The sequence below is a fragment of the Peromyscus maniculatus genome, chromosome 3, assembly GCF_049852395.1.
Source record: "Peromyscus maniculatus bairdii isolate BWxNUB_F1_BW_parent chromosome 3, HU_Pman_BW_mat_3.1, whole genome shotgun sequence".
In the NCBI taxonomy this organism is placed as follows: domain Eukaryota; kingdom Metazoa; phylum Chordata; class Mammalia; order Rodentia; family Cricetidae; genus Peromyscus; species Peromyscus maniculatus.
Window position 1 is genome coordinate 85,879,901 of NC_134854.1, and position 22,986 is coordinate 85,902,886.

At 36.9% G+C, this 22,986-nt stretch overlaps 1 protein-coding gene across 2 annotated transcripts in view; it reads left to right on the forward strand.

Annotated features, from left to right (window-relative positions):
• Positions 1–22,986, forward strand: part of Grid2 (glutamate ionotropic receptor delta type subunit 2) — a 1,417,491-nt gene that overhangs the window by 1,076,836 nt on the left and 317,669 nt on the right. For both annotated transcript variants that reach the window (XM_042273420.2, XM_042273418.2), the window contains exon 11: positions 22,663–22,975. In XM_042273420.2, the coding sequence (XP_042129354.1) occupies positions 22,663–22,975 (313 nt within the window). The remainder of the gene's footprint in view (positions 1–22,662; positions 22,976–22,986) is intronic.

Here is a 22,986-nt window from a genome sequence, read left to right on the forward strand (position 1 = left end):
AGCTACACAGTGAGATCCTATCTCAAAATATAAATAAATAAAAAAATAAATAAATAAATAAATAAATAAATAAATAAATAAATAAATAAATAAATAAAATTAGTCCTGGGGAATAGTGAAAGAGTGAACTAATTATCAAGGGAATTGGGAGGTCATTGGTGCTGAGGATGGACCTGTGGTTTTCCATGCTTTTCAAATCTTAAAGAGAGGTCCATTGTTCATCTGGGATGGATTCAGATATTAAAGCTCATCATATCTTAAAAATACTAAGATAATCAGAAAAATATCAACCCTTTCTTTTCTTAGTCTTCCACCTCAAAATCCTTTTTATTTATTCTGCTATTCTAATGGCAACTCAATCACTTTGATTTGAAACAGATAATAGCTATGGTTACCAGTGATGAACTTACTACCATTTTAGCTTATGAGAATCTTTAAGGCCTCTCTAAATCATATGTACACTTATTTGGGAAACAGTCACTATAAAGATTAAGCAGAAAAATCAATCCAGGAATGCACAAGGAAGGAAAGTAAAGTTGGTCTCATTAGCCAATGCTGATAGATTAATAAAACCTTCCCCAGGTGCTGTGCTTAAAACTATAATAAATTCAACATACATTTTGCAAGTTGATTGACAGTTTGCTAATAGGTCAGATCAGGAGGTGGAAGATCAAAGGCAAAGCTTTTCATCTTATCTATCCAACCACAGCAGTAGAAAAAGATGTCTTTTGCTACCATTATCTTCCTTAGATTCACTTGTACTTTGCTCTAGCTGCCATTATTTATGCTGCACATACAGAAGTTCAATTACTTTCCTTCTTCTCATTCATCACTTGCTTCCTAATTTACATACATACATGCATATATACATACATACATAATCTCACTGCTTCTCTTTCTTTCCCCCAAATAGTCTATTTCTGCTTTCTTGGAATGTGTGTGTGTGTGTGTGTGTGTGTGTGTGTGTGTGTGTGTGTGTGTGTGTGTGTTTGTAAAGCCAAATCTAGATTCTGCTTACAGGAAAAAGTCTGTAATATTTGTCTTTCTTTCTCTTCCTTACTTTCTCCATTTTTCCACCTTTCCATTAGATCTCAGTCTCTCCCCTCACAATTTCTCTTCTATTTTGAATCCTATGTATCTCCATATATGTATACAAATCTAATTTCTTTTTTATACTTTTTTATTTATTTGTGTATGTGTAAGAGAGTGGTGGGGTGGTAGTGCATATGTGCCATAGCACATGTAAAGAGGTCAAAGGACAACTAACTTTTGGAGCTCAATTTATTCCTTATGATGCATGGGTCCTGGAGATTGAACTCAGGATGTCAAACTCGGTTGCAAATGTCTTATGCATTGAGCCAACTTACTGGCATAAATCTAAATCTAATCTCTGGATATTAGAAAAAATTACTTTCTGAACTTGATTTATTTTCCTTGATATAAAGATCTCCAGTTCCATCCATTTTCTTCCAAGTGCCATTATTTCTCCATCATACCATTATTTCATTCTTCTTCATGGCTAAGTAAAATTACATTGTGCATATATTCCTCATTTTCTTTATCCTTTCATCTATGGATGAACATTTAATCTGGTTTTATATCATAGCCATTATGAATATTGCAGAGAAAAATATCAATACAGTAGTCTGAATGACATAGTCACCTCTCTGGTGAAAGACATAGCATGTTGTTTCACTTATCTTTGGGAAAATAATCTTGACATTTCTCTGAATAATTTGCCCTAACAACTTGCCTTATGACCTCTTCTGCCTCTCTTATTCACCATACTCGAGACTATGGTCTTTAATCTTCTCACTTTAAAAGAACCTACTCATACATCCATCTGTCTTCACAGAATGCTCTGTTTGAAGATAATCATACTTTTACCTTATTTGTTTTCAGATTCTGCTTAAAGGTTGCCCACAGAAGCCTTTCATGGTTACTATATTCAAAGAGCAACTTCTATTTTTTAATTCTCTCTTCACTGTTTTCCTGCTTTTTTTAAACAGACATAAAAAGCATTTTAAAGTTAACTCCCTGATCATCATACTATCCAGTATTAAGTTAAGAGATAAATTTGAGATTTCTTATGTATTGGGGTATTGTTAAAGTCTCAGTATTTAAGAAATGGGCACCAGTTAAGTGGTTTCTTCATACTGCATTAGATGAGAAGAATATCCTGATTATGCCTTAGTGATTTTTTCTACCAACTACCCATAGCCTAGTAAGATTGACTTTATGTCTAAAAAATGTCCATCTTCACAGCAAGACTAAATATTTTTGCCCCTTTCCCCTACTATTTGAGGCATTTAGCATGTTCTGTTCAGTCACTCCTACCTCCCTTAAACTGACTTGAGAGGAATAATGCTGACTATGATAGGGGAACCCAAGGACGGAAATACTAAGAAGAGTATTTTGAACATTGAGTAAAGGCTAACATTTTAGAGATGAATAGTAGAAGCCCAGTATCTGTCAAAATTTTATAGGTGTTGGTTCCTGAAATCCCCTTAATTATTCCATAAAATAGAAACAGCCACTCTTTGTATGATATGGATAAAAATGAACAAGGCAATGAGAGAGAGTTTAAGAAGCTTGATCAAAGTCAAACAGCTAATAAGAGGAAGGTCTAGGGTCTGAGCCAGTGTTTGACTCTAGAGCTGTAGATAGGTCTCCTTGGAGCCATCCAAACAGAAAGTGAAATAAGTAATTTGATGTAAGAGTCTGGAGTTCAGACAAGGGATCTGGAATGGACACACATTTGAGTCTCATCAGCATATAGATGGAATTTAAATTGCCCCTTTGCCTTTCTTTGCCCCATTTCTCTTCTCTCTTCAATCTCCTCCACATCTTTGCTCCTTCCCACCGCTTGAAAAGGCATTCTCATCTCAAATATAACCTTTCTGTATTTTCTAAGTTAAATTAATTAGGTGTCTTTGGTTGCAAATGACAATCCAATGAAAGTGAAAAGATAATTTAATGGCTCACAAAGCTAAGCTGCCAGGAACAAGATCCAGGCACATCTCATCGAGCCTTGGAGTTGCTTCCTCTCTTGCAGCTCTGCGTTCTTGGTGTAGTCCCAGTTCACAAGCCGTCTCTCCTTTCTTGGAAGCAAGGTGACTTTCAGAAGCTGCAGGCTTAGGTTTCAGCCTTTCGTCTGTCCCAGCATAAACATTAGCTTTTTTTCTGCCAATAGTTCTGATTCAGAACCTCAGCCTAAGTACACAACTGGCTCTGGCCACGAACTGCTGTGTCCAAGAGAGTGTTCCCGGTATCAAACAGCTACAGCCTGCCTGTATCCACCACGAAGGGAGGGAGGGCTGAACATGCGGAGTAAGCAAATGCAGTGCTGCCCAACGAAGAGATTGCCCAGCCGGAAGAAGGGAGAATGACTAAGAAGCAAAGTAAATACTGTCCCTTTTATGTGCAAGAATAATTATTGAAATTATAAAGAAACTATCAATAGTTGCACATATACAAAGAAACCGGCAGTAAATTAAAAGTTAAAATGAGCATATTAATTAAGTTACAAAAATTAGACTGCAAAATGTTGAGGAATCTGGGACGAAGAACTGTCAGTGTCAGTGCTTTAAAGATGTATGAAGAGGTTATAAAATCTGTAATGAAGTTCTAAGACCACAGCAGAGGAAAATTAACAGAATAAACATACATTTTCCAAAGGAAAGAATGATGGACATGATTTACCCAAAAGGAAATCTATTGCAATGGAGTAGGGCATTTAATAATGCACCAGCACAGCAGGCAGATGGGATCTGATTGATTGCTTAGTGCTTTTCTAAAGATAAGGTGTAACTCATGTTAAATCTTTAGTTAGAGTTAGCTTTCTGTTGTACATATCATTATATAAAACATCACTTGACTTAAAGACAAATTCAGTTCACATATGTGACAACTCTGGCAGTTAGCATACATCAAAACTCAAAACTACAAGGTAGCCGTGACTGCATGGTAATTACTGGCATGTGTATAGAACTGACTCTTGCTACCACGATCCTCTGCACTTTGTATCTATTAGCACTTAGCACTCACAACTGAAGGGATAATTGCTACCTCAGTGCTGCAGGTAGTAAAATAAAGTAAAGAGGCTTTAAGTGGCCGCATAACCACATTGCAAGTCCATGTTTTGAATCCAGTAAGTCTGGTTCCAGAATCCAAGTGCTAGCTTAACCTTCCCACCAATTAATTGAAGGAAGGGAGTCAGAATTTGTGTAGTGATATAAATACATTTAGGTGGGCTCTGGAGAGGTGACTCTTCCAGAGGACCTGGATTTGATTTCCAGTATACATATGAAGGATCTCTATCATCTGTAACTCCAGTCCTGGGGAGATCTAATACTCTCCTCTTGCCTCATGGGTCATCAAGCATGTATATCATAAACAGACACATATGCCAGCAAAACACCCTTTTGTATAAGATAAAATGATAATAAAAATTTAAATACATGTGTATGTATGTATCTATAGAGTTTCAAAGGGTCATTGAAAAGATATGGTCTAGATATATCACAAGACAGAGTCTGTGGCAGGAGTGTGGACAACCGTAGAAGACAAAATGTGATTTTCACTGGGGTTGATAATTTGGGAAGAGAACTAAGGGCAGCTCAGGCAAGCTGAAGCTGAATGATAACTATGTAAAGTGTGATAAAATGTAAAATAGGTGCAAGCATTTGACTTTTTAGAAAGGAAAGAAAATTCTGGTTTATGAGATATAAATATATATGTGTGTGCATATATACAGATGTATATTTAGATGGAGATATAGATATAGAGATCTTATTTCCATAGTCTTTCTTGTGGAAGGCAGAAGGCTGAAACTATGTTCACTTTCTATGCCAAGTACATCAGAATGCCCTATATTTACCCATTCATTTGCACACATTTCTGAATGCATGTTATATTCTGGGCAAGGTGATTACCATAATAGAAATAGATGTCAGATATAATTCTTAATTTTAAATATTCCATATACTACATAAAGAAAAAGTATAAATAAACAACAAAAACACCGTGTGACAAATGGTATAGGGTGCCATGGCAACACACAGGCCAGGGATCAGCTCCTGCCTGGGAAGAGGGAAGATTTCATGGAAAAGGAACATTTGACCTGGGCCTTCAAGATGAATAGGAGTGTAAAAGGCAATAACAGTGCTAGTTATTAAAATGGATTTGTCATGGAAGAAAATTCAGACTTTATTATTTAGCTGGTAAAATTACAAAAGGCTTTTACATACAAGAAAAGTGTGATTTAATTCAGAATTCAAAAATATAGCTTAGATAGGCCTGGGAAGGCACTGGGATGAAGATAAGACTTAAAAATATATATATTGGGAACTAAAGAGATGTCTATACTAAAATGACTGCAACAAATTAACAGAAAGACTAATTTGATGGAAATTAGTTAATATACTAAGATATAATTACTAAGATATTAGGACTTGAAAACTCAAAGGAGATAAAGGGAATGAAACATGCTCAGTAGTAGAGGAGGTGTACCAACGGCAGCAGAACAGCAGAACAATGGCTCAGAATAAAAACACACTGGGAAAGCATGGCCAAAAGACAGGCTGTGGACACTGACTCTCTTATAAACGATGAGCACCCTAGCAGAACTGTCTAGGAGTGGGTTGTTGATGGACATCTAGACATTACACAAGCAGGTAATGTCTAGAACTAAAAGGAGCATATGAAAACACCATTAGAAGAGTTGGATGAAAGGGAGATCATGCACTGAGTTGTTATTTAAGCCCCCAAGTTATTCCATCAGATCAAGGTGGCATTGTATCAAGGCTAGTGGGTAAGATAAGGAGTAGAGGAAAAAGAAATTTGCCCGTGAGGGACAGCTAAAGAACAGCAGTGTGCTGATCTGTCCCTCTCCCCCTCGTGTACATGGGAAGAGGGGCTGTAATAGCTCTTGGCATAGACGAGGGTTAAAAGCCTCATAGTCACCCTGATCTGCAGGGAGGCACAACGAACAACCTCCTTCCTCGTCACAGTTTCCTAAGAAGTCCAGTTTGTGGTGGCAGAATGCCCAGAATTTCTGGGTGTTAGAAAGAATTAGTAGCTGGAAAGAGGCCAGAGGTTTCTGTGTGGAAGGCGAGCACACACACCCCTACACGCTTCCATGTCTTTTCCCGACTGCACAGCATCCTTGAAAATATCTGTATCCACCAAATCGTTGTCAAGTCAACAAATCAGAATCTGTCCCCATTTTCCTCTCTTGCACATGACTGACCAGCAATGGATGCTGATGAACCTTCTGAAGTGTGATGTAGTTTTGCAAACAAAGTGTTTTATGAAAGAGAAATAGAAACAAGATATTTTAAAAGAAAATTCCATATAGATACCTTAAATCAATCGGTGACTAAGATGTTAATTCTTTCTTTTTTATTCATTCATTCTTTCTTTTATATCCCAACCACAGTTTCCTGTCCCCTTCTCCTCCCAGTCTCAGTCCCTCCCTCCCTCCTCTCCTCTGCCTCTCTACCCCAATCCACTCCTCCTCCATTTCTATTCAGAAAAAAGCAGGCCTCCCATAGATATCAACAAAACATGACATATCAAGTTACAGTAAGACTAAGCACCCCACCTGGTAGTAAGGCTGGCCAAGGCAACACAGTAGGAGGAAAGGGTCCCAAAAGCCAGTAAAGGAGTCGGAGACAGTCCCTGCTCCCATTGTGGAGTCCCACAAGAAAACCATGCTACACAACTGTCGCATACGCAGAGGGCCCAGGTCAGTCCCTTGAGGGCTCTCTGGTTGTTGATTCAGTCTCTATGGGCCCCCATGACCCTAGGTTAGCTGATTCTGTGAGATTACTTGAGATGTCCCCTGACTCCTAAAGCCCTTCCTTCCCCTCCTCCACAGGATTCCCCAAGCTCCACCTAATGCTTGGTTTTGGGTCTACACCTGTTTCCTTCAGTTGAATGAAGCCTCTTTCATGACTATTGGGTGAGGCACCAATATACTAGTATAGCAGAATATTGTTAGGCATCATTACATTGACATTTTTTCCCTCCAGTTGTAATTGGTTCTATCCTAGATTTATGGGCCATCCAACCTCGGGGACCTGATGCTCTAGGCAGTGACAGGAGTGGACTCACTCTTGTGGCATGGGTCTAAGGCTGGTCCCATTGGTTCGCCACTCCCACAATTTCTGTGTCACCCTTATCCCATAAGCTGGACAGACTGTAGGTCAAATGTTATGTCCCAGTCCCTCCACAGGAAGTCTTACCTAGTCACAGGAGATGACCAGGTCAGTCATTAATTTTTAAGTTAGATTAAACACATATTAATGGGCTGAGTTTCCAAGAGTATACTAGATATAGACCTGAAAGGAGTTCAAAAGATGCATGTGGTAAGGGGTTCTGCAAATCTGAACATTAAATGATTAACATCTGTCCACTGGATACCTATAGAGCTAAAGCATAGTCATAGAAGATCGCGTACACTGTGTGCAGAAGGAGAAGACTAAACATGTCTCCAAATATTTGTTGTTGATGAAGATGCTTTAACACTAATGAACACAAAGGATCAGGCGAGATCTCTAAAGGGATAAATTATATAGATGCAAATTCTCTAGTGGATTGTTGTAGGAGCAATTTTCTGAATTTGCAGGTGATATTTAATTGGCACACATTACAAACATCAAGGAGCAATTCAATCAGAAAAAGGACTTGAATCATTAAGCACGTGATGTAAGAGATGGCAAGCATAGGTAAGTGGTGATAATAAGACTTGAAGCTAAACACCACAAACTGGATATTTGCCAGAGGGAATGATGCTGTCTAGGAATGGCTCTGATTTTAAAGATGGCTTACAGGCAAGGAGAATCAAAACTTTGGGACAATATGTGTGGAATTAAAAGATTTGGTAGGCTAAAGGTTATAAATTAGCAGAGTACTGCATCAGTCAGAGCAAGGTGATCTATAGACCAGAGTTCAGATGAGAAAACCCTATAACTGGGGATGTATAAATCCTGACATCTGCTGTTTTCTATCGAAATGCCATCTATTACCTCAGCTTTCATCTATCTCAGGCCAGGGATCCAGGAAAATTGAATGACTAAGATGACTTCAAGCACATAAAAGAAGGCACATGTGAGCGGCGATATTCAACATAAATTTTAAAAGACATTCCAACCATGAAATTTTTTGATTCTGGGTACATAATTGTGAGGTTCAGTGTTTAGATTGCTCGGTCATTTTTCTTTAGGATGTAAGTTCTGTGAAATCACAGCTGAAGTGACACTGGAAATTACAAACATGTAGAACTTTGCCTCCTGTGGAAGGCGGCACAGTGCATTGCTGCTTGGAAACGCCATTGGTGTAATAGAGGTTTTATACCTTTTATTCCTCTGGGTCTTGAAAATAAAGAGAAGTATAAACATCCACATGGACACTTTGAAATATTCCCTCACCTTACAGCAGTCAGTGTACAGACTCCTTCTCAGGAAATTTTGTTAGGTTTTGCATGCTAATTTTCAGAATGGATGTTTGGACATAGAGCCATTTCTTAAATGACTGTTGGTATTAACTCTACCCTTCCATCATGACACTTCAGATGCCTGTGGTTCTGAGTCTCATGGATTTTGAGGTTTATTAAAATTTGAAAATTCAACTAGGCAGTGGTGGTGCACGCCTTTAATCCCAGCACTCAGGAGGCAGAGGCAGGTGGATCTCTGTGAGTTGGAGGGCAGCCTGGTCTACAGAGCTAGTTTCAGGACAGCCAGAACTGTTACACAGAGAAACAGAAAAACAACAACAACAACAAAAATGATAATTCCATAATGGCAGGCTTTAAGTTTATTTCCCTGATTAAATACAAGTACAAACTGACCAAGCCTGAACTGTGTCAAGATAGGCAGTGACCCACACTGACTACAGAGGCTCCTTACATACAGTGAGGTCATTTGAGTGGATTGCTCAGACATTTTCCACATTATTGGATGTGGTGAGTGATCACTGGGGAGAGGCCCAAATCACTGGCTTCTTACAGTCTCTGGGAGCTCATTCTCTTTTCCCTTATGAGGAATTGCATCCCCTTCCTCTGTACAGAACCCTAAATATATAGAAGGACAAAAAGAAGATTCTAGAGTTTTTGATGTTTTCACTGTAATTAAAGCAAAAATGCACTCAATCTCATTCCTTGCCACTGGCTTGAATTTTATTGAAATGCAGGTATGCAGTTCAAACACTTCAGGCAGAAATAACTTGTGCACACTCTGTCTGCAAGTAGCTTTGAGGTGACCCATCAGAAAACAGAAAGTATCTACACAACAAAAGAGTGATTTCTGATTATCTCTTTCTTGAAGTTACAGCAGTATCTCTTGAACATTGAAGAAGTGCTGTTATTTTTAAGTTGCTTGTGATGCTATAGGATAAAGTCTGAAATATGACAGTATGTAAGTGATGTAGAATATTCTTCTTACTTGCCATTTAGTATGCATTTATTGAGGCCAAAGTTGTTACTGGAACTCTGAGGAATTTTTAAGATGCAAGGCAGAGCTCCTCTTCTCCAAGAATCATGTAGTTAGGTAGGAAATGGGGAGAGAAAGGGAGGAGGGGGAGACTCCAGCATTCCTCAAAAACTTAATTGTTCACATGGATTCCATTATCATTCATAAGCAAACCACTTGCAAATATGTTTCTTCACTCAAACCCATCACTTGAACTATGGATTTGTTTTTTTCTAATACTCCCCCAACCTTTTTCATGATGCATCTAATGGGAACCTCAAACACTACATCTTCTAAGTTGAATATCCAGGTTTTCCCTCTAACCCAGTCTGCCTCCATATTTCCCTATTACGGTATTACAGTATATGACAAATTCAGTCTTCAAGTCGTTTAATCCAAAACTCCTAACTTCTTTAGATTCCCTCCTTACTGCCATACCTCACACATGATGCATTAATGATGAGCATTTGGCTGCAAACCTAGAGGGGACCATAAATACAATCACTTGTCCATACTCTACCACTGTCCACAATTCTTTGTTATTTTGTTTTTAAGAATTACTTCCATAGCCTGTTAACCCTGACAACACAATTGCCTTTTCCTATAAATGACTATTTTAAACAGAACAATCAAGTGGATTTGTTTAAACTATTATTTCATACTTTCCCTCTAACTTTATGATAAATTGAATCGATTTGAATTTTCGTACTGCCTCTAATGTCTTATATGCTCACCTGTTTATGTATTCATACCCCTGGTGTCTATAAATGTTTCCTATTTTCTCAGTCTGAGTATTCCTCACAGACAAATCAAGTTAAGAAAAATATGGTAATAATTCAAATGAACGCAAATAGCAAAGAACAGAGAAATGAATAAATATTAGGGAAGTAATCACTATAAAGAGATAACATAGAAACTACAGAGCAATAAAGATGATGAGCTTTATGAAGCACTGTAGCATGGCCACCCCAATCCTTTGTTCACCTCTCCCCTCAGGCAGGCATTTTGCCTTCTCAGAATTTCAAATTTGCCCTTGAGTGCCGAGTTGTGGGATGGCTCACATATGTTGAGATGAGTCCCAGATAGGTGAACTGAATATATTAGATATCAATATACTAAGGTCAAGGTCCTAGCTGACATTCTCCTACAGAAAAATCATGAGGCCTGGGATTTCTTTCTAAGACTTTAATGCCCTTCCTGTCAAATTTTTATCAAATTTAAGATTTTTATCAAAATAGTAATTTCTACCAGACTGCGAGATGTAAGAAGTTGGCGAGCTTTTCTTTAGAAATATACTGTGGGCAATAGTGTGAAACATATGATTATAGAAATATAGTGCATGTCTCTAAAAGCTATTTTTATCATTAAGAAGATAAAACAGATATATTATGAGATAAGCATCATATGTGAAGTAGTGAGAGACAGAAATGAGGGACTTGCTGTCAGTTGAGGGATTAACCAAGTGAAGACACATTTAAAAACTGGAAACATGTATTTTTCAGTATGTGAATTTAGGCTGGAAGAGAAAAACTGATATTAACTAGTGGAAATCAAACTCTTCCTAGGACTATAAATAACATAGTATGTTAGAGCAGGCATGAAGCTTGCTGAAGGGAGCTAGAAGCCTGGAAGCCATATTCTTGAGAGAGAACGCTTCAGGTAGATGAAGAACACCAAAAACCAACTAGTACTAATATTCTTGTTACTATGATGTTGTTAGAGACAAAACATGTGTTGAAATAATGAAAATATTGATATTTAGATATGTAGATATGCTATACATTACCAAATATCTATTGATCATAATAAGCATATGAAAAATGAAATATTCTAAAAGTGCTTCAAGGAGAAAATGATTAAATTAATCAGAGCACCTTCATAATCAACAGATACCTTTTGAATATTTATGTGCTATCCTTCTACATGCTGAAAGATGAAGAATAAAAACAGTGGGTGCTTGAAACTCAGCCGTCTTTACAAAGACAAGAGTCTGGTTTTGACTGTATGCTTGCTGCTCACATAGACCATATTTATGGAAGAAAAGGAAATATGCATGCATACCTATGTATATGTAAAAACAGAAGTCTGTAAAGACTTGCATTACTTGCATTGATCTTAAAGTAGTAATTCCACATGAAGAAATGCAATTAAAGACTACTGGTTTCCTGCAGTCTGAGTCATCTTTTCATTTCTTTCTTTCTTTCTTTCTTTCTTTCTTTCTTTCTTTCTTTCTTTCTTTCTTTCTTTCTTTCTTTCTTTCTTTCTTCTTCTTCTTCCTTCTTCTTTCTTCTCCTCCTCCTCCTCCTCCTTCTTCTTCTTTGAATGACTGACAGATAGCCTACCCACAACATGCATTCCCCAGAAAGCCTCTAGGACATTTCATTCATAGAAAGAGTCTTCCTCATTCTGATCCTCTTTTCTTGTTCTGTCTGGAATGTCAGTAAATGTCTGGATCTCATGAAACAATCTTACAGTGAAAGTTTGGAGCTAGCTGTATGCTAAAGGAGAACAGTGCATGCACAGTTCTGAAGCAGTGAGGTACTGTTCAGGGAGAGACAGGAAGGCTAAAGGGCATTATACTGACCTGGAGATGGCCTACCTGGGTGGGAAGCTCCCGATTATTCTTTGTAACATTAGGTAAGTGACTTAATCTGATTCACTTTTGTTACTTGAAAGATTGAAGCACTAATAGTTTAACTCAGATGGTGTTTGTGACGGTAAATTGAAATGATAATTGAAAACTGGTAGTGAGTACTATGCAAGTGTTAAATGATACTAATAGCTGCATTAACAAGAAAGGACCTATTTATCTACAGCACTTCAAAATTAGGTTAATTGCCTACCATGTACTAACTGTAACTGTATTAATTCTGTCCTTTCAATGAGTTCACAAATGCCCTGCATATAAATGTAAGAGGAAATATATTTTAATATTATTAAGCATGACTTAATGTCAGAATAAAAATTACTTTAACAACACTTCCATTAGTTCAGCCTAGAGATTTATTCATTTCCAAAAGTGTATTTGAAAATTAATGCTAAGTATGTTAAGCATTTTAATTTAAAATTAATCTGTAACAATGTGATATTAAAACATGTCTATTTGTCTTTCAAATAACTACATAAAATCCTGACTTTGAGAAAATTAATAACAGGATTCATTTCATAATTTGATCCATTTTCTTCATCATGTGCCTTCCTATGTTCATGTAGGTAATATGATTCACATCCTATATTTTTTTGGAAAGGTATATTGGAAGTCTGAATTTACACTACTGTTACATGTGTATATTACTTAGCATCAAACAATCATGTAATTATAATTTATTTAAAAATAAACATTTCAAAATGAAGACGGCTCGTGTGCTACCAGTTTCACTCCATTGGCTGCAAAATGACTGATGGGAAATGGTCCAAGTATGACCACCTGCTCAGTCACACATCGTGGCAAATGTGTTCTTCCTTCCCTCTTCTTCCCTCCTCCCTCCCTCTTCCCCCTACTTCTTCCCTCTTCTTTCTTTCTAGGGTCCTCATTTTCCTTAAATCTTTAGTTGAAGAATAATGCATATCAAATAATATTCATAGATACTATCAAGAATAACACTAAATGATAAATATCATTCTTGTGAGAAAGGAGGGGAAAACACTACTGAATATGTGCAAAAAGTCTTTGGAAACATTTCCGTTTCTTTTTTGTATAATGACAATAATAATAAGGTAGGACCACCAGGGGAAGATTTAAGATTGAAACTTTGATTGGCTGTTTATAAGAGTCTAAATTCCTCTTCAAGATGAGTGGTGTCTGGAGGAAATGAATACATTCCTTTCAGGTGATAAATAAGTTTCTATAAATTTTATTTGCAAAAATCAAGAGAAGAATGTTCTATGATTTGAATTTGGCATATTCTAAATTTTACAGGATATATGCTTATTTTTATAGAGAAATTAGTATGATTTTACTCCCAAATAAAATTACAGATGTGCTGTAGATGGTAAAAAATAAAGTTAATTATCTTCTTTTTGTACCATTAACTATTCATAAGAGGATGAATATCTGATTACTCACTTATTTTCAGCTCAATAATGCCTGTTCCAGAGCATTTAAAAACTGTGTGAGAACCCTGGTTAGAGAATAATATATAAAGAATATTGGTAATTGATTGAAAAGCACGTCTATATTGAGATGCCATGTTGGAGGGAGCAGAAGGGGTAAGTGGCTGTAGTGAGGGCACCAGTGAGATTTATATCCCTCCATCAATGAAAAAAGAATGAAGGCCCTGCTTTTTAAACCTCAGAAAGTTGACAAAAGGGAAGACAGATAAATATTTAAGACATTTAAGACAGATGTGAATGATACAAATGACCTAAAGCAACAAATACAAAACCAGCATTTTCTGCTGGGCGGTGGTGGTGCATGCCTTTAATCCCAGCTCTCAGGAGGCAGAGGCAGGAGGATCTCTGTGAGTTCGAGGCCAGCCTGGTCTCCAAAGCAAGTTCCAGGAAAGGCGCAAAGCTACACAGAGAAACCCTGTCTCGAAAAACCAAAAATAAAATAAAATAAAATTGTAAAAAAAAAAAAAAGCATTTTCTTCAAAGCCAATAGAAAAGGACTTAGGAGAGACATTCGTTGTTCTGTGGTCTCATTTAAAAAAACTTGCAAGTTGTATTTGATCTTTAGAATAATATCCTATCAAATAAAATGATGTGAGCTGCAGATTAGTTTGAGTGCATATGTATGTGCATGTAAGTGTGGATGCATATCTTTGTGAGTGCATGTATGTAAATGCATATACATGTGTATGCATGGAGGCCAGAACTTAAAGTGTAACTTCTAAGGAGTTTTTTGAGACAGTTCATTCACTGGCCTAGAGCTCACCAAATAGGCCAAGATGGCTAGGCTGCATGTCCCAGGGATCTTCATGTCTCCACTTAGCAGAGCTGGCATTATAATAGCACAGCACCTTGCCTGTGTTTTGTTTGTTTGTTTTCTTTATTTCTCATGTGCATTCTGGTGGCTGAACTCAAGTTCCCTAGCTCCTGTTTCAAGGACTTTTCTTACTGAGCTGTATCTCCAGTTCTTCCAAAGTCACTTTTAAAAACTGAATTTTCAGCCGGGCGGTGGTGGCGCACGCCTTTAATCCCAGCACTCGGGAGGCAGAGCCAGGCGGATCTCTGTGAGTTCGAGGCCAGCCTGGTCTACCAAGTGAGTTCCAGGAAAGGCGCAAAGCTACACAGAGAAACCCTGTCTCGAAAAACCAAAAAAAAAAAAAAAAAAAAAAAAAAAAAAAAAAAAAAAACTGAATTTTCAGAACACCTATGTAGAACATAGGATATGGCTCTTGATGTAGAGTAAGCCCTAACTACATGCCAGTTAGTCATGTTCCTATGATGTTCACAGCATCATACTGAAGAACAAACTAGATGATGACTTGTTTACTGTGATAATTTATTTCTGATTAAGTTTGGAGGAAATGGTTTTCAAATTCTCTTAAACTTAATCTTCTAAGATTCCCAGTTGTGTTTCTTTTTAGTCATTCCCCCATGTGCTGTGTTCTGCTCATCATCCACATTTCATGACCTGAAAGAATGCACACTCTGTATCTACTCCCAAAGAAAATGCTTTAACTATGTAATTAGTTTGGATGGGTTTGAGGATATATTTATATAATATAGTTTTAATGCTACTCTTAATCAAAATTTGAATAATCATTTTACATTAAATGTTAGATATAATGACATTTCATCATACATCAAACCTACTAAAAGAGATGTTTAGTGACTACAGAAAAACTATAAAAATTATAAAAAATAAAACCATAAACACTCGCATTCCCAGAAACACACTTCAAATACCCAAGTAATTATTCAAGATACTAATCTTTTATCATTACTATAAAACTTTGTCAAATTTTAGTTTGTCTTTTCCTTTTGATTCTTCAAAATACTGCTCTACCTACATGTGGTAGTACATGCCTGTAAACCTAGCACTTAACATCCAGCACTTGACAGAGGGATGAAGGAGAAGGGTTTTAAGCTTCTCTGGGATACATAGTTGGACTTTCTGCAAAAGATCAGGAGGAGGAAACGTAAAGGGAAAACTCCTGTTCACTGGGAATGTTGACAAACAAAATAATTACTGAAAAGTCAAAGAATAGATAATAGGAACAGGCGTGTGTGTGTGTGTGTGTGTGTGTGTGTGTGTGTGTGTGTGTGTGTGTCTGTGTGTGTGTGTCTGTGTGTGTATAAGCATATGTGTACTCACATTTTTGCCTGTCTGAAGTTATAGTTTAATAGAGGAATCACATGGCATTAAAATTAAAAGTCATACAAATATGTGAAAATTATAACTTTTCTAAATGGTGACAAAAAAGTCATGTGTGTTGTCCACTGTTAATGTAAATACAATTACTATCCTAATCAAAGAGGCATGGAAAACTTGCCTTCCACAGAGTTCAGATGTGAATTTTCTTGAAGGAGCTTCAGGGAGACAGTTCAGACCATGGAAGTAGCATGTGCAAAGACTAAGCCTCAAAAAGATGTTTAGCAAAAACATGTAACAGTGTGACTGTGCTCCAATGAGTGTCTAGAACTGTCCATTCAAGCATGTGTAACTCACATTATAGATGGAATCATCTTTGTATGACAAGGCAAACCCACTGAAAACCCTTAAAGTGTGATATAGCAAAGTCAAATTTGTTTTGAAGAATGATCCTTTGAGTTGTGATACAAAGAAGAAGAATGGGTTTCAGATAGACTTGTAAGGAGCCGGGGCCCAGAACAGTAAAAAGAGTGGACAGGGGATATTTATAAAGAAAATCAATAATGACAGATTAGAGCAGGTCACAAGGAGAAAATAATGGGGTTACAAAAAAGTAAGGCTATATCAAAAGATATCGCACATTGAAATAGGAGTCTTCAAAGAGAATTTGAATGGTTTGTCATGAGTATAAGCCTGGCTATGTCAGATCTGAGATAAAATTGAGGTATTTAGTAGAAATGTAAATTATAGTAATGAATAAGTCAGTCTAGACTCTGAAATCCAAGGGAGAAGCAATACCACTGCCAAGAAGGCTTTTCAGGTGAGTGTGAATCACATGCAGTTTGACTTCAAAGTGCAGAGACTTCACAGTGCTACTCCCATGATTGGGTGTCCAGTTACATGCTTACACAGGAGTCTTCTCAGGCTTTGTAGAAATAAAGACAAATCTTCAGATTATGTTGATTTTAAAAAGATAAAACAGAAAATACATTTATGGAGCTTCAGCAGTCATAGGGAATTGGGAAAAGACTTTTTTTATATTAATGAGAAAATGTTAAGAATTTTCAAGTAGGAAATGTATAGCTTATATGATATTTGACAAAGTTTTAGTCTCTGAAATCATGACAGTTGATAGAGTTTGCTGGTAAAGGCTGACAGTAGACAGGAAGGAGGGCAGATCTGTAGTTTTCCGATTTTACAGCCACTTCCAAATTATCACACAGAGGCTTGTAAATGATCAGTCGATAGCTCAGGCTTGTTACCAGCTAACTCTTACACTTAAATTAACCCATTATTCTTATCTATGTCTAGCCACATAGCTTTGTACCTTTATTCAGTACAACATTCTCATCTTGCTTCTCTGCATTTGCTGGCAGCTTCCTAACTCTGCCCTTCCTCTTCCCAGCATTCTCCTAGTTTGGCTCTCACATTCAATCTCTTCCTGCCCAGCTGTCAGTCAAGCAGCTTTTTATTAGCCAGTGAGAGTAACACATAATTATAGTGTACATAAAGATTGTTTCACAGAATTTCCTCCTTTTTGTCTAAATAAAAAGGAAGGTTATAACTTTGACGTAGTAAAATTATATACAATAAAAAAGTTACTAAGTAAAAATTACTTATCTAGTCTATTTGTATTTGACAAAATTAGAGAAAATATTTTATTATGTATCATATCTTTATGAGTACAAAGTATTGTACCTAATTTACCTTTTACCATAACTAAGGAAAACTATAACTATATAATCTTCAGTTCCATCAAAGACCCCAGAAAGGTGAAATGTTACCTAATGACAGGGACATCTCACTGCCTGGACAGTCAACCAAAGTTTCTCTGTAATGTTTAGGGCATCTAACTTTGGCCTACAGCCTAGCATATCTGACAGACTTTCCTGTAAAGCAGAGAATTCTGAAGGACTGTCCTAACTTGTCTTGGCAAAGTTTGGCAGTCACCTTTCTTGTGTCTTGCTGGTCCAGTTTGGACTATATAATGTCAGCAATTGTGGCATGGGCAGTTTCTTTCCCTAATGACTAGCTTATGCCTCAAAGAAAGCAAGTTCCATATGGAGGGTTTTGTTTTGTTTTGTTTTTGTTTTAGTTTTAGTTTTGGTTTTGGTTTTGTTTTGTTTTGTTTTGTTTTTGTTACCCATCATCTTCTCTGAAATAGATTTGTGCTTTCAGGACCAGATGTGTCTCACTGTCATGAAAAGCTTTAGGTTATTAAACATATTAAATGTCATATTCTGTATGTCTTTAAAATATTTGAAGACCATATCTCTAAAGCTTTAGGTTATTAAACTTATTAAATGCCATATTAACTAGGTCTTTAAAGTGTTTGAAGACCATATCACTATCTAAACATATCTGTGTATGACCTTGAAATATACCTAATATGCCTATAAGTTTGACCATTATAGATGACTATCAATCTGTATTTCTTAATTATACATTATATTTTTAAATGAGCTGCATCAACACAATACTTTAAGCAAGAGTAGAAATATACATATAGTTAACAAAATTAACTTTAAATTTGTATCAATAAACTAAAATTCATACTAATATAAAATGTTTAAGATTAATAGTTATTTTTGGATTAAAGCAGATTTAATAATCTACCCTTTTATCCCATTATTTCTCTATCCCTCCTTTTCTTTTTAGAATGAGATCCCTGAATGAATTTAATCTCCTTTGTTTAGCTTTTTTCCTGACCATTACCAATAGCAACCTGTAACCAATCCCCCCTAAATGATAATAAATATCCATAACCCATTTTTTGGGAATGTAGGCATAGTTTTCTAGGCCACTTCCTATTGATTGTGGGGTGCTGGTAATCTTTGAGGGAACCTTGAGAAAATCAGTATAACTGTTAAGTCTTGGTTGTATTTTTCTGTGAGGCTGAATCATCCCTGTCAGCAGCCTAGAAGCTGTTTTGGATGCTGAATCACCTGGACCATTGTTCTCACTAGTGTCTGATCCCCTTGTTTTGAAAATATGCAAACTTTTAAAGATAACATACATATCTGCATTAGTATAAGTATAGGTTGTGTATTGTACGAAAGTCAGTTTGAAGATATTTTTTGCTATGTGTTTGAGCAGGTAAAATATACAGTACATGTCTTGCAGTTATTCTAGGTTTATTTCCTCATGCCTCTAGTCAGGATTTCATGGGTCTTCTTCAATCAAACCTGATTATCCATAACCGAGAGTGAATCCATAGCCTCTCATTTCCTGTGAACCTCTTCCCCAATGTAACACATCTTTTGACTTAAATTTTGAAGTCAAGATATTTTTTAAATATATAGGTTGGTTGAACCTAGCAGTTTTCAAAACCCAATGTCTCTTAGCAGCCAAAAATTCAAAGACAACACAATAACATACATTTTCCAGACTCTCTGTGTATTCCCATCTTTTCATGGCTTATTGTACTTTTTATTACCCTATTCCCTTTTTAAGGACTTTCTCTACATTTTTTCTTTTCTCTTCCAAGACTATGTATATTTTTAAACACCCTGAAAACTGTTTAGAGGTTTTTTTTTTTTTAAATCTGAATTTGTCTTTACTGCATATCTCTCTATATTTTTAACCACATTATTGTTTAAACTGCTAAGCAGCATGGCTATGACCAAAGTGGTGGCTTTGGTGGCTGGCTCTGCCCTGCTTTGCTTCCTAAGAGCTTAGCTTCATGGCAGAGGTACAGAGAGTCACACATACCACCACAACTCTGGAAAGCTGTTGGGTTCACACAGCCACCAAGTAGAGTGCAGCTTGCTGAACAAAAACCCCATTCAAGTGCTGTGGCTATTTGTTTTTTCTCTTTTGGGCTCACAACCCAGCTCCCAAATAAATTCACACATGGAAGCTTATTCTTTATTATGAATGCCTGGGCTTAGGTTGGTTTAGTTTCTAGCCAGCTTTCCTTAACTTAAATTATCCCATATACCTTTTGCCTCTGGGCTTTTCCCATTCTCTAACTTCTGTAAACCTTACTCTTACTCCACACCTTGCTGTGCAGCTGGATGGCTGACCCCTAGTGTCTTCCTCCTTCTCTGACTATTCTTTTTCAATTCCCTCTTTCCAGATTTCTCCTTCTATTTATACTCTCTGCCTGCCAGCCCCTTTCTCATGCCTTGCTGTTGGCCAGCTCTTTATTAGACCATCAGGTGTTTTACATAGGCATAGTAACACAGCTTCACAGAGTTAAACAAATGCCATATAAACAAAAGTAACACACCTTAAAATACTTTCTACAATAAAGTGCTCCATAGCGGGGCCTCCCAAAAGAGCCATCCCTGCTACCAGCAGGAACTAGGAAGCCACATCTTAAAGGAGCCATGCCTCTGCTTGCTGCTAACAAACATAGCCTACCGATAAAAGGCAGTTACCAAGAAGACATGCTTGACATTTTTGTGTGCTCAGAATCCTTTTTAAAGCTTTTTCAGTCTTCATGTAGATGTATTTGACCCTGGATGTTAGATATCATATGTAGGTGGAGTTTTCCCATCCCAGCAGCTGCTTCCAAATTACTACACAGAGGCTTATATTAATTGTAAATGCTCAGTCAATAGCTCAGGCTTGTTACCAGCTAAATGTTACACTTAAATTAACCCATAATTCTTATCTGTGTCGAGCCACATGGCTTGGTACCTTTACTCAGTACAACATTCTCATCTTGCTTTCTGCATTTGCTGATGACTCTCTGACTATGCCCTCCCTCTTCCCAGCATTCTCTTAGTCTGGCTCTCACATTCAATCTCTTCCTGTCCAGCTATTGACCGAGCAGATTTTTATTAGCCAATGAAAATAATACATATTCCTAGTGTACAAAAAGATTTTTCCACAGCACAGCTCCACATTTGTAAACAGAACTAAAAGAACAGACTGGTGGTATCCAGAGGTGGGGAGCTGGAAGGCTGTGCTAATTCCAATTTCATATTTCCCATGCTCACTCTATGACACAGTAGATATCATATTCTGAGGGTTTCTGGGTAGTGTAGAAAGACCAAAGGTTTTATATTGGTGAATATTTAAAAATTATTGTATAAAAAAGATAAATGAATTGACTAAATTGACACATAAGAAAGGTAAGACTCAGCAAAAAGTGAGTTATGTCACCGTTCATTTCTGATTATATTTCTAGATATTCAGGATGTTTGTGACTTTCATTCTGAATAAGTGGTTTTGAGTCTTTTTCTGTGCAGTGTAGCATCTCTAAATATAAGTAAGAAACAATGGCCCAGTTATCCACCAGACATCTGCTGTACCATTGATTCTGAAAAAAGCAATGAGCAACTCCCCAGGAAGGTGAATCAAAATTTAGAAACAGTTAAGTAAGGGGTGTGTGTGTGTGTGTGTGTGTGTGTGTGTGTGTGTGTGTGTGTCTATGTGTCAGTAGAAATGGAAATGTCATCATAATTCTGATTTGCCTTCCTGGGGAGGGTGAAATTTCTCCCAAGCATAGAATACACAAGTGATGAAATTCAATGAAAATTTAGGAATTTCTCTATAGATCCACACAGGTAATTTCCATATTTATTAACATTTCAGTCATACAAAATAATCTCCTCATAAATAAATAAATAAATAAATTAAACAAGGAAGCCATAGAGGTTGTTATTTAAGATACTTAGATGTATTCAACATTAAAGTATCAGTATTGGGCCTGGAAGATGGCCCAACAGGCAAAGGTGCTTGTACTCAAACCTCATGACCTCAGTTTGATTCGTGCCTACATGGTGCAAAGTGAGAACTGACTCCAAGAAGTTGTCCTTTGACTTTCACATGCATGCTATAGTAAACATACACACATGCATGTACACACACACACACACACACACACACAACCACACACACACATGACCACACACACAACAATTACTTTACTTTACCTAGAATGTGTTAAAAGTATTATTATTTCAGAAAATTGATTCATTGAAATTGGTTTAGCATTCCATGTGGCATCTTACTTTTCTTCTCTCCCATTTTCTTGGTGCCTAAAAGCTGTAAATGCATTTCTATCTCCCTGCACAAAATAATAAAAAAAGAAACACAGCTAGAAAATGCTCAGCATACATCTTATTGGTATTTATATTTGTCTAGAGAGGGCTTCCTACTGCTTTAATCACTACCACAGATCATTATTTTAAACAAGATGCCTATTTATTTAAATATGTATGCTCCTGTCACAGAATTTGAGTGTGAAGTCATTTATTCAGTGCTTTACTGCAATTCTGTAATGTGTCTTAAATAGGTAGAAGAGCATGTGCTGTTGTGATGGCTATCACTGGGAACCTAAGGGAACACACTGAGAAAAGGAATTATGATTTTAAGAAGTGTCTGTCTCTATGGCCTTTAATATCTTTTGACAGCTTCTGAAGAGTACACAACAGAAGCATGGTGTGGGCTTTTGGTATATGACATTACAAATCAGCCCTAACAAGTTTAGAGCCCAAACTATAATTTTTGTGCATAGAAATTTAGACAAAAGCTGATGTCAATTGAAGTTTCAAGGAACCTGCCTATGAGTTTACATGTTAAGGAATTGGGAATGTCTTGGAAACATTTTCTTAGAAATCTTTGGATAAGTTTTACTTTGCTAGTGTGTTAATGATGGCTTTGATAAAATGAATTAAGGGGAAAAAACAGATAATTTATTGACGTGTATCTGTGTCTAAGGCATTCCTGACTGATTCCACATGCACTGGCAATATGAACTAGGTAATTTGTTTGACTCTATTGGGGCAAGATTTTCAATAAGATATGCAAAATTCACATAAGCTTGTCTATAAGAAGTCTCTGCAGTATTTTCAGTTTATATAAGAGGCTTAAGATGATACCCAAGGTATCATTTTTTTTCTCCCTCAAGGCAAACTGAAATGCCACAAATCAAATTGTTTTCACACTACTAATGTATTCTTCTCTCTTTCAATTTTTCAGAGAGCTGACATCGGGATTTCTGCTTTAACTATTACTCCAGACAGAGAGAATGTTGTGGATTTTACAACACGTTACATGGACTACTCAGTGGGGGTTCTACTTCGAAGGGCAGAAAAGACAGTGGATATGTTTGCCTGTCTTGCACCATTTGATCTGTCTCTGTGGGCTTGTATTGCTGGCACAGTCCTTCTTGTGGGACTACTAGTCTACCTCTTGAACTGGCTTAATCCCCCACGATTGCAAATGGGATCAATGACATCTACTACACTCTACAACTCCATGTGGTTTGTGTATGGATCCTTTGTTCAGCAAGGTAAGGAGAAA